Source organism: Anabas testudineus, chromosome 9 (genome assembly GCF_900324465.2).
Source record: "Anabas testudineus chromosome 9, fAnaTes1.2, whole genome shotgun sequence".
NCBI classification, from domain to species: domain Eukaryota; kingdom Metazoa; phylum Chordata; class Actinopteri; order Anabantiformes; family Anabantidae; genus Anabas; species Anabas testudineus.
In genome coordinates this window covers 13,820,983-13,833,114 of record NC_046618.1, presented here as the reverse complement: position 1 = coordinate 13,833,114, position 12,132 = coordinate 13,820,983, and the positions used below count along the sequence as shown (strand labels likewise).

Sequence of the window (12,132 nt, the reverse complement as noted above, 5' to 3'; positions counted from 1 at the left end):
AACCCTTTTTTTTTTTTTTTAGTATTGCTGTACACACATTTCAAAATAAGAAAAACCAGTGTCATGGTAATAATGTGTGGTTTGTTTAATATATATATATAGTATTACAAAGCAGTCATATAATTCTGTTTTGTGCTCTGTGGATAATAGAGCTACACACATTATTACATGTCTATGTTTCTATGTTGTTTCATTTGATGTTTTAATACTGCACCAGCTGTATTTAGTACATAAAACAGTACGATCACTTGTGACAAGTCTTTCACACACATTCAGTGTCATTACTGTTCCTACAGTAGATAACACTCTACTTTTACCAGAGGACTTAACGTTTCATGTCAAGCAATTTCCGGTTACTTTGTGCTCATATAAGTTACAAACATGCGTAATTAGGTTTTGCTAAATTATCTCAAAATGTTTTTCCCCCTGTTGGTGTTTTATTTCCAACTATTCTGTGAAGTGGAGAGAAAAGTTGTGGACGAGTCGGACAATTTGCAGAGCGCATAACGAACCGTTTTGGACCCACTGGCGCTCCGTACTTGTGATGTCAGCGCTTCCGGTGTTTTGTATTGTTTTGGCGGGGTTCGCTCGCCGGTTTGTTTCCACAACACATTCGTCGGGATTTTGGTCTTTTCAATGTGCTACTAATTCTGAACAAAGTCATTTTCCACCTGCTGAAAATGGAGCGGTACGTTTTAAATTCGCTAAATAGTCACGTTACGTTAGTTGGTGTCACTAAAAATAATGAATGAACAATATTTTAGCAAAATGTAATGGTTTTGTTAACATGGCCAAGTTGGGGGCTTGACGTTAGCCACGGACAGCTAACGCTAGCCATTTTTAAATTATATGATTTTAACAATCTTAATAATAACTTAATGTTGTCTGTAGTTCCCAACAATATATAATTATGTATTTAATTTAGATAGAATACGATTAGCTACGCGTTTGTCCTGTCATGCCATTGGGCGATTGTAGTAGCGTTAAAGCTAATTAGCTATCTAGCTAACTGAGCTACTGAATAACGTTCCCTACGAGACTAACAGACTTTTTATCAACTAGCTTTATCCACATCCTCTGACTTTCAGAAGTCTGGATTGTCGCACTATCATACAGGTTAATTATTGTGGGCAATTTATTCACCAGGAGGATATTGTTAATAAACGACATGTTTCGGTTTTGGAAAGACTTTAACTTTAATTTAACGTTACAGTGGCAGAATGAGTCGAGCCACAGGCAGCAGACCGTCGGAGCTGCCCATGCGAGTCCAAGACAGCAACAGGATGAGCGTGGTGTACACGACGCCCCAGAGGTTGGTTTAACATGACTGGAAAAAGATGTTTTAATACCTTCATTCATCACAGTTTACCTTGCCATGTATCTAATGGGTCCACTCTTTTTAACCACACCCACACTGGCTGACTGAATACTATGAAAATAAGATGGTTACACTGGACATGATGACTGGTACAATTATGATCAATAGAGCTTAGGAATATTTTTTTTATTATCAATACGTCTCTCCGCTGTAAATATTTTTGACCTATATAAGAAAACGGGAAAACACAATATTCAGTACTGCAAGGTAAATAAATAAAAAACAGAAAATTTTTACACAGGCACCTGACACCATGTCAGGCATTTTTAGGTTAGTTTGTGAGGGAGGTTTGTTCATGGTTTTCTGTCTTCTTCTGCAGTAAACAGCCTTCGTTTGGAAAGCTCAACATACCCAAACCACAGTCTGTGACCTCTGAAAGGCGGACCAGCTTCTTTGGTGCCCGGTACGTGAATAATATTGAAGAAACTGAGAAGACTGCATTATAGTGGCTTTAAATAAAAGTGTAAAACTACTATAAAATACAGAAGACATATAGTACATATTTAGCAAACAGTTAAATCATTAGCCCATCACACATTTTATCAGTAAATTTACATGGTAGTAAGATGAAAATTTAGTCTTTACCTTATACAATATAGAAGGAAATTTTACATCCGGTGAAGGCACTGAGAGCAGCATATTAGTTATTTATTGTTATATGCAGTAAAAATGGTTTGTCAACATTCATAAAACTCACCAACTCTCCCTTTTGTAAAGTTGTTACTTCAACGTTCGCACTGTAGTCTTTGCTGTAAAACTGTCTGCGTTCAGTCCTCTCTGTCCTGCTGTTAGCTCTCTGCCACCTTCCGACTCACTTGTGGGCTTGTCTTATCTGTCAAACTGTGATGTGACATGGCAAATGGTGTTTTTAAATTATTATTAGATTGATTTTAAAAACCTACTGTACTTTACATTTAGGTAAGTTACACAACATGGGCTGTATTCCATAGCGGGAAATTTAGTTATGTGATGAGTGTCAGTAGGATTTTGAATTACGTATTTGAGTTTTTCAGATTTGCTTCCAGAACTCAGTCCCTCCAGTGAGTTATCGAGTTTCCTTTCTACATGGCTCAAAAAATCCTGACCATAGAAAACACATTTAACAATCTAAGTTCACAAGCATTCAACATGTGTTTAGAACCAAATGTGTGAATTTACTTCACCCAAATGTTTAACAAAATAAATGTTTGATATGTTGGTGGTATGTTAATATTTTGACCACAGGATGAGTGGAGCCAGCATGCCTCGCAACAGCACCATGTCAGGGTTTGGAGGAACTGAAAAGATTAAAGATGCCAGACCTCTACATGATAAATCCTATGTTCAGCAGTGCATCAGACAACTACATGAAGTACAAACACTTTATTTAATTATTTGACTTTTTTATACAGTGTGCAGGATGTGGATATACAAAGAAATGTTGTCAGTATGAGCGGGAATCTACAGTTCTCTACAATCTGATATTCTGTCCTATGTTTTTAGTTCTTGACAGAGCAGGGTTTTCCAGGCACTTTGTCAGCCAAGACCCTCCAATCTCCTTCGACCAAGGAATTTGTGAAGATGTTTGAGTTTATCTACCGCCAGCTAGACCCAACCTTTGAGATGCCAAACTCAAAAGTTGAAGAGGAGGTTCCAGCTATTTTGAAAGCTCTGAGGTAAAACATCTTTACATATTAAGAAGTATTGCACTGTATTGTTTCTTAGTTTAATTTAGCATGTTTACACTATTGTTTCATTTAGTACTAATATGCTGTTATGCAAAGTGTTAAGTAACATTGTTGACTGTCCCTGCCTTTATTTCTCTCCCTTTTTTTTTGGTTTTAGATATCCATTTGTTCTGTCAAAGTGTTCAATGTATTCTGTTGGAGCTCCCCATACGTGGCCTCAAGCTCTAGGTGCTCTCATGTGGCTAATTGATAACGTCAAGGTGAGAGGCAAACTACATTTTTAAAAATATAAGAGTTACAGTGGCATTATTATGTAAAACCACATCGATTTGCATAGAATGCAGAATACAACACACATTAATGTGTTCTTATTGTGTTGCTGTGTGTCAGATCAACTGGAGTTTAAGTAAACAGGAGCTTCTGTTCAGTGACTTCTGTGAAGACAGCGACAATATCGAGGAAGGGGCTGAGTATAACAAGGTACTGACTTCTTTAAGCTCCACCAAGAACACTCCCAACACTTAAACAACCCTGTTGTTACATGGTTACTTTGTTTTCCTAGTCATACAGTACATTACAGAGCTGTCCAGGTGTTCTCTCTGTGTCTTTTATATCTGTCACTTTGTTCTTTTCCAGCTCTTCCTGGACTACACGGCTGAGACATACTCCAAGTTCATGCAGGGTGATGATACATTTGAGGACGAGGATGACTCGTTCCTTACTAAACTAAGTAAGCACAACCTCTCTCTATGAAAGTATTTGCTTTTAACAAACGCTTGGTTTCTGTATATATTTGACTTGTTAAATCCATTGATTGTTTTTGGGAATAAAAAGTGGTACCAAAATGTTAAGGATGTAATGATATTGAAAAATCCTCAATAATCGTGTGTGTCTCCACAGAGAAGCTTTACAATGTTGACGAAGCCCTGCTGGCCTCGATGGAGGAGAAGCACAGAATACTCAGTGATGAAGTTGAACGACTGGAGAAAGAGAGCCAGTCGGTCAGTAGACTTTTTTTTTTATTATTATTATTATTATTATTATTTATAAAACATTTATTTTGACACATCTTAATGTGCACAGATCAGATTATGACTTTTACATTTGCATTGTCATCACAAAAGGGAAGTTGTACAGCAAAACCTGAGCATTGTCAACAAAAACTAAAACTTTGCAAATGGCAACTTGGCATTCAAGACTGTGCAAAGGTTTTTAAGTTGCAGCTGAAAGATTTGGCATTTGTACTGTAATAGGCTGAGTACTCTGGGACTGTGCTGAGTTCTGTCAGCGATATCAAACATCATCAATGTGAGCAGCAACAAGACAGACACATAATTTTCTGTCGTCTCCTTCTGGATAGGATCGTCTAATGACCAAGAGGATGGAAAAAGTGAAGCTGCAGGCAGACCTCAAGAAACTCCAAAGTTATCGAAGCAGTTTGGAATCCTTTAAAGCCAATTTGGAAAACAAGGCCTCAGAGTTGAATGATGAGCTTGAGACCACTGGTAAAAACGGGCAATAAAGATTTTAATCTATACATGATGCTCAGTTCTTTGGCAGCTTGTAGTGGATCCCGATCTGATCTAAATGTTCACTCACAATCAAGACAGGAAGAATCTCTCTGTGCTAATTAACATGCACTAAGCAATTGAAATTAATAAAACATTTAATGTTTATGTAATAAACCAACAGAGACTATATTTTAAAGTCTATTTGAATTGTGTGTCAATACAAATTAGAAATATTGAGTCTTATACTGTCAAACAGCACTGAGTGCAAAAGAAGATCCCACCAAGCAAATTAGGTTTTCAGTAGCAAGTTGATGTATTTAGGTCCAGAAGCACAATGTTTTCCAGATTTATGAATAAACACCTCTGTAACCATGATGTTGTCACAACTGGGCTCAGTATAATAGCTTCAAGTGTCTTTCTAATCAAAACTGAGCTCTGTACCTGATTTCATGTACACCGTGTTTCTCCATCTCTTCCACTTTACAGTCAGTCATCTAGAGTCTCTAAAACATGAGCGGGATGAACTGCAAATCCTCCTGCAGAACCAGAAGTTTACTCCAGCTGATGTGGAGAGAATCAACAGAGAAAAGAGGGAACTCCAGCAGACCATCTCCACTCTCAGCAAGTCTCTGGAAGATGCTGAACAGCACAAGTGGAATGAAGAGATCGCTCTGGCCAAAGTGAAAGAGAAGGTAAATATATCTTAAATACATATTTATATATATATGTTTTTCCTACAGTGGCACATATTTTAACTTATTATACTTACCGGTACATCTTTGCCCCACTGTATATGTTTTGTCCTGTGCTGTATTCAATTCCAGGCAGAGTTGAAGCTAGCAGAGTATCACAAGCTGGCACGCAAGTTGAAGCTGATACCACTGTCTGCAGAGAACGCCTGTGGTCATGATTTTGAGATCAGGCCTTATGAATGCGGACCTGGCAGCATGGTTCAACATAAAACACAGATACAGGTACTATTGTCTAATGATCCCGTTATTTGTCTTAATGCCTGTAGTTTTCCTGTCTTTGACTTTTAACTCATTATAGGTCATTTAAATAATTTTATCATGTCTGATCATTCTAAACGGATTTGAATTTTGTGTTTCAGATGCTTCTGAGAAAGCTGATCAGTGATGTGGAGGAGGAAAACAGTCGATTAGCCAACATGAAACTCAGTCTGGAGGAGTCTTGTGAACAGGTACAGCTGCTTGAGTCCTGAAATGCTGCAACAGGCAGCAACAGCTAAATGTCAGTCTGATTGTACTGTGGCATTTATACTGCTTGTGTTTATTTGTGTGTTCTAGTTGAATTCTAACATCTTGGACAAGACCAATGATCTGAAGCTGCTGAGGGAGCAGATTCGTAAACTGGATGAACGGTTGGACTGTGACATGCAGGTATAGTTTATGCACTGCTTCATGCTGTTTGAATAATGAGACCATTAGTTTTGATATACACATGTAGCAGTCATTCATCTGTTAAACCAAATGAATTATAAAAAATATTATTAAAATTATATCTGTGTATGTATAGTAACACAGGTGCCACAGTGCATCTTTTTATATAGAGTGGTGTTTAAGTTCCATAGCTTCTGCAGCATAATCCCTGAGTAAGGAAGAAATATAACAAAGGGACATATGAGTTAGTGTTAACTAAGAGGAGTGATACAAATTACAAATTTCATCCCTACTTGCGTGTTTGTGTTTTTATAGGAGTTGGCCCGGGAGGAACAGGACTGGGCAGCAGAGATTGAGTCAATGGAAAACCATCGTAAACTTCTGGAGAAGAAGGTTAATTATGGTTATGATGAGGCTGTGCAACAACTGAAGGCAGCGCAACAACAGTAAGTGACTACCAGCGTGAGAGAATTATCAACATCATCTCTGACAGAAGGATTCATCTTTATTATATAGTGTATGCACACTGCTGATTGACATCAACACATGGGGAAAATCCACTGGTCCTAAAAATACTGTGGTAACTTTATATCTCCACGTATTTCTTCCAGATGTCCAAAGACATCCTTAGCAATTCAATAACTGTTAGACAACAGTTTTCTCGTTTTTGAAGAAAACATTTGTGGTTCCCTTTTCTCCAGGTACCACCTGGTGTTGCAGGAGACTAATGAGGAGAGGAGAACAGTAGCCAACAACCTGGCTTCTGTATTCACCACGGCAGCTAATCACTTGTCGATTACAGAGGTAACTTACTGTGTCTGTGTCTAGAACTGCAGGAAAGAGCCTTTATCTCAGACAGTATGTGTACTTTTACACAATGTAGGCATTTACAGCCTTCTCTAAACACAAAATACATATTGGAGTTGAATGCAAAAAGACTAATGTGCTCGATCAAATTAACTGGATGAAAAGCTGTTGTTTTGTTTTTATGTTTTTAGCATAATCAGTGCAGGCATATGAGCGATAAGATTTAATAGGAAGAATAAGAAGCTGTGTGAAACCAAAATCTCATCAGAATCTGTTTCTTTATATTATTCTGAAACATGAATGTGTAATTGAATAAATATATATGTAAATGTGGTGATTTTCCTCACCACCTGTGGTTTCTCCACTACAGAAGTGCCTGGAAGATCTGCACAGCAGGGTGCAGCGTGTCTGCTCCAAGGCTGTAGAAGACGATGCAGCTGCTATACAGAAGATGCGGGAAACTTTGAAGAGCTTTAGATCCAAGGCAAACAGTTTCTAAAGCAGGAGGAAGGTCTGAGTCTGGAGGTGGGGGGGAACTTCAAGAACTGCAGAAGTCTGGAAGACTCCTCGTCATTTGTGTTTTTAGTTTGTTTTCATCTTGGAAAGAAAAAAAAAAATTTAGATTTTCACTCATTTATTCTTAAGTTTTGAAGGTGCACTGTAAATATAAACTAGTTACACTGCGATTGAGGTTGTTGAGTCATAATAGATTTCATTAATAGATGCTTGTTTTGTTATCTGCTGTCTATGTGTACCCGTGTGTGTGTGTCACTCTGTATCAACATTTTTCTGTGTTTTTCATTCATAAACATCCATATGCAAAATAAATTACTTCACCTTTTGTCTGTTTGTGTTTGCGGCTGCTCCAAATACAACATTTCATACACAAGACTGAGACAGATAAATAAAACCAATAAAAGTTAAATAGCACAGCTGCGTTGAAGCCACTAGAAGGCAGCAAACACCACTGGCTGCTGAAACCCACTGTTCACTTTGCTTGTGGGCTCATGGGGGAAATAATAAAATGACTCCTCGTTTTCTACGTGTTCATTTGATGATGATTGATTTGATTTGATTGTTTGTTTAGTCGGATGAAGCAGTAGGATCTCCTGCGTCTCCAACAGCCGTAATAACCTCAGTTGTTTAGTGAGCTCTAGAAAACATCTGACCAGAGCTGCTGTAATTCATGCATCACTTTCCACCCTTTTCCCCTCGGGAACTCGGTTCCAAAATGTCTGGTTAATGTTGCAAAATCAGAGCCTTCTTTGGTACGGCCCCAGCATGTTCGAGCATTCAGACCAGTTCGACATCTAGTAGAACTGTGTGCCACTTAGTTTTTGTTTTCAGATGGGTTATTGCAGTGGACTCAGTACAACAGTCCTGCTGCAAAGCCATCAAACCTGTGCTTATTGACAGTCTGAGACTTTGAATTTATTAATATTTTAAATTTGGTCTTATACATTGTTCACCCGGTCTTTGTACTACATCCATGTTTAGCTGGGTAGTATTTGTGTCTCACATACTCGGTACGCTCTGACACTGGTTAACAGAAACTGCAGGAAAGGTTTCCATTTAAATACATCGTGTTTGTCCTGTTCTTATTGAGCACATTAAGGAATTAAAGTTCCACATATCGGCCAAAACCTATAAAAGTGGCTGCCTCTTTAGTAAGAGATGCGTTTATTTTCGGACTCGGTGTTTTCTGCACTTCTGGCAGGAGTATTTATTGCAAATAATTCGTCCAAGGAAAAGCTGGCGGCGAGGACGCAAACAGGAAGTGGTTCTTTCTCCACTCACTGTCAACTGATCGTACCTGTTTCCAATGAACTCTGTATGTGTGGCCTTCAATATTAGCATTTTTATCCATGTATATGAAGTTTAAAGATTGAATCCAGAGCTCGTGCAGCAATCTGTGTACAGTTTTGGTTTTCAGAAGAAAATGATTGTCAACGTTTGTGCAGGAATGTATCTTTATGAGAGATAGAGTCTTTGCGTGTATCTAAGTTACTGACGCTCATCTTCACTTGATGCCTGTAGTTTTCCTGCAGTCGCTGAGAAAAGTAAATGTTTTCGCTGACAGTAGTGTCTAATTTATTCTTGCTCTCTTAACTCAAGCGTCTTGGGAAATACCAGCCAAATTAGAAACAAATGAACTAGAATAATGGCTAGTTTTTACAGCACAAGTATTCTCTCTCCGGCTCAAGAAATGAACTATTATCATTAATTCTAATTCGATTTGTGCCTTCCTTCCTTTTCCCACTTTGACATTACATCATTATAAACTGAATATCTCGGGTTTTAGACTGTTTTCATGTTGAGAAATGTCACAGATCAATAATAATAATAATTGAATAAAGAAAATAATCTTCAGCTAAATCTGTATTGAAAGCAATCATTAATTTCAATGCACTAAATAACATCTCAGCACCACAGAATTACACTTATCTAGCAGGTAGAGTTGACGTGTCACTCTGACATTGGGTGTAACGGCCACTCAGAAAACTCCACACCATATCAACATGGTGAAGTGTGAGCGTAAGTACCTACAGAGGGAACCTTTGAAACCGTCAGTGCCGCGAGTGGGAGAGAAATGTTTTGGCAGATGTGATGAGGAGATGCGAGATGATCGTGAGGCGCTCTGCGGAGAGACGGAATGAAAAATGTGATGGATAACTTCCACCACAAGCAGGGGAAACACAGTGTGTGTATGTGTGTGTGTGTGTGTGTGTGTGTGTGTGTGTGTGTTGGGTTGGGGATAAGACAGGAGGTGAAAGAGAGGAGAAAGGCCAGTGCCATGTGTTAACAGCTACAGAGACTTAATTCAACCAAACGAGACAGACCTTGGTGTGTTTATCAGATTCCATATGGACAGGTGGCATCCATAAAGTGTGTGTGTGTTTGTGATTGTTTTGATTTTTGTATCATTGTACCCCTGGAAGCATGTACACGGTGGATTAAATGTGTATATGTGTGAGTCCTAGTACAAGAGTTGCGTGCTTATTTCTGCAAAGGCCTTTGTATTTGTTTTTCTGTTTCCATGCTTCTTTAAATGTTGTGTGGTTATTTCTTCTGTGTGTGTGTGTGTGTGTTCTCTTGTGTTGCCTGTGGCCCGGGCGGACCTATGTTCTCATGGATCATTGCATTCAAGGACATGCACCATGAATTCTTAATACACTGTATGTTCCTGCTCTCTACCAGGGGGAAGTCAGTGTGACCTGACCGATGGGAAAAAGCTCCACTCTTCCAGGGATTGTGTGTGTGTGTGTGTGTGTGTGTGTGTCCCACGGGGCCTCTAATAGAAAGGAGATGTAAGGAGGGAGGGTGTGCGATGGTGTGGACGTGTGGTGTGCACATGAGAGAGGGAATCAGGTGCCAAGAAAAAAAACAAAAAAAAGATGTTAAGACAAAGCTAAAACTCAAAGGTCGTCCTCTTCCCTGCTGCGTGACCTGGACAAGGTGAGAGCTGTTGCTTTGTCGTGTATCACGAGGGTTTCAGCAGATAATCCATCATATGAGAGACACATGGACACGGTGGAGGCGAGGTGTTAATGTGGAGTCTCATTAGGGGTTAATTCCACCTATCCACCACCAGCATAATCTGTTCTACAGATGTGGGGAATGGGAGCAGAGAGAAGTGCGAGATAAAAAGAGAAAAGCTTTAGAGCTCCGTCTAATAATGCCGCACTCCCTCCTCATTTTCTTTCCTCCCAGCTCCCTGTCAAAACATTATCGTGGAGCTGAAATCTGTCTTCCTTAAACCTACATTATGACTAGCTCTGGCATTTTGATTTCTGTTCCAGGAGCTAATTGTCTCCAGATTTCGAAGACAAATCAACTTCTGCTATAGCTGTGTGGCAAACACGCACAGAAGTGACGCAACAGCTGTAATATGATTCAGATTTGAAAAAAAAAAAAAAAAAAAAAAAAGATAAGTTCACTGTCTGTCTCGCACAGGACAGTTGACATGTCCCCCACGTCGCAGAGATTAACTGCAAGAACAGTGACAGAAATAACAATGCATCATTCTGTGGCTGTCGCTCGTACGAGTTCATCTCTTTTCTCCTTACTTGTATCTTCATCTCGAGTCTAGTGTTGTTAAACTTTGATTTGTGCAGGCTGTGTATTCAGTATATTGTTTCTGTTCAGTGGAATTGAATAATTGTGCCAGATCACAAACTGTTTAAAAAAGTCCAGCAGACCTTGAGTAGACGTGTAGATCGGATCCCGTATGGTCCCCAGTGTTTCCCATTTTCACTGCTCAGTTGTTTAACTCGATCAGACTCTCGGAGCTACAATAGAAAAGTGGTTGACCTCAGTGTACCCACAGCCACTTGCAACTGGTTTCTGGACTTTCTCATCAACAGATCACAAATAGTGATAAAACAAAGATTCCCGGGGTGGGGTTGGGGTGTGTGTGTGTGTGTGGGGGGTGTTCTCACGAGTTCAGTTCAGTTCAGTTCAACTCAGCTCCCATTGGAGCTACACTTTGCCGAGTTTTACATATAACGATCTGTTGAATCACTGTGGCGAGTGTTAGTGGTTAGAAAACAGTTGTATCACCGTCCTGTGAGACTCCGGAGAGACTTTGTCAAGTAGAAGAAAATAATCATTGGTGTTTTCTTGAGTTTGACCTCAGCACAGAATCAAATCTATATTACAAACGGCAGTGAGAGATGATCTCGGCTCCTTTTATTAACTTTGCTAGTGATTCATCCAACAATCAGTAACATTTGCTGTCACACTGCAAGAGGAGAACGGCACTGACAGTGCTTTAACTCGGACAAAACAGAGGAGACTCAAACAGCGTGAAGTATCTCCTCCTGTATCTGTCTGCTGTGTTGACATTGCGGCAGCTTCCTGTGTGACTTCGCTGCATGTTGACAGTTTCCTGTGTGTTCAGCCTCTGCGTGAAGTGCTGTAATTAGGCTACCTTTCGTTGAATAATAGATCGAATGAGTGACCGGTTTGCACACAGCAGGTTTTTCCATCTCGGCTCACTCAGTATTCAGCTAAACATAACCGTCTTCTAAAATGTTATTGCTTTTGTGTCAGGACCATTTATCCACAGAATCCACCTTAAAAGCAACACAGAGAGCAGAGAGCGTGTCGCACTGTGCTGCCACGGTCACATGAAGGAAAAAATCAAATAAAGTTGGAAACCTTTGGCTTTCACGTAGTTTTCTGGGGATTAGGGTAAACATCCAACACATGGTTCCATTTCCATTATCCATCCCACAACCACAACTGTCCTCATACAGTTATAGAGCAGGAGCTTCCTTCTTGGACGACAGCTTTTCAGTCCATGTATCGTAATCTAAAACTTGCGTGTGAGCGGCAGACCATCATCAAAACCATGATCTCGATCATTG

General features: G+C 39.5%; 1 protein-coding gene across 1 annotated transcript; it reads left to right on the top strand.

Moving 5' to 3' along the window:
- The first annotated feature begins 563 nt into the window (after positions 1 to 563).
- On the top strand, positions 564 to 7,594 carry ndc80 (NDC80 kinetochore complex component). The gene is made up of 17 exons (XM_026342386.1): positions 564 to 688; positions 1,214 to 1,312; positions 1,698 to 1,781; positions 2,603 to 2,729; positions 2,861 to 3,033; positions 3,203 to 3,305; positions 3,436 to 3,525; positions 3,682 to 3,775; positions 3,946 to 4,046; positions 4,406 to 4,550; positions 5,043 to 5,248; positions 5,381 to 5,530; positions 5,668 to 5,757; positions 5,864 to 5,956; positions 6,272 to 6,402; positions 6,658 to 6,760; positions 7,134 to 7,594. Exons 1-17 carry the CDS (start codon positions 681 to 683, stop codon positions 7,260 to 7,262), a joined length of 1,926 nt encoding a protein of 641 aa, XP_026198171.1. The 5' UTR covers positions 564 to 680; the 3' UTR covers positions 7,263 to 7,594.
- The last annotated feature ends 4,538 nt before the right edge of the window (positions 7,595 to 12,132 follow it).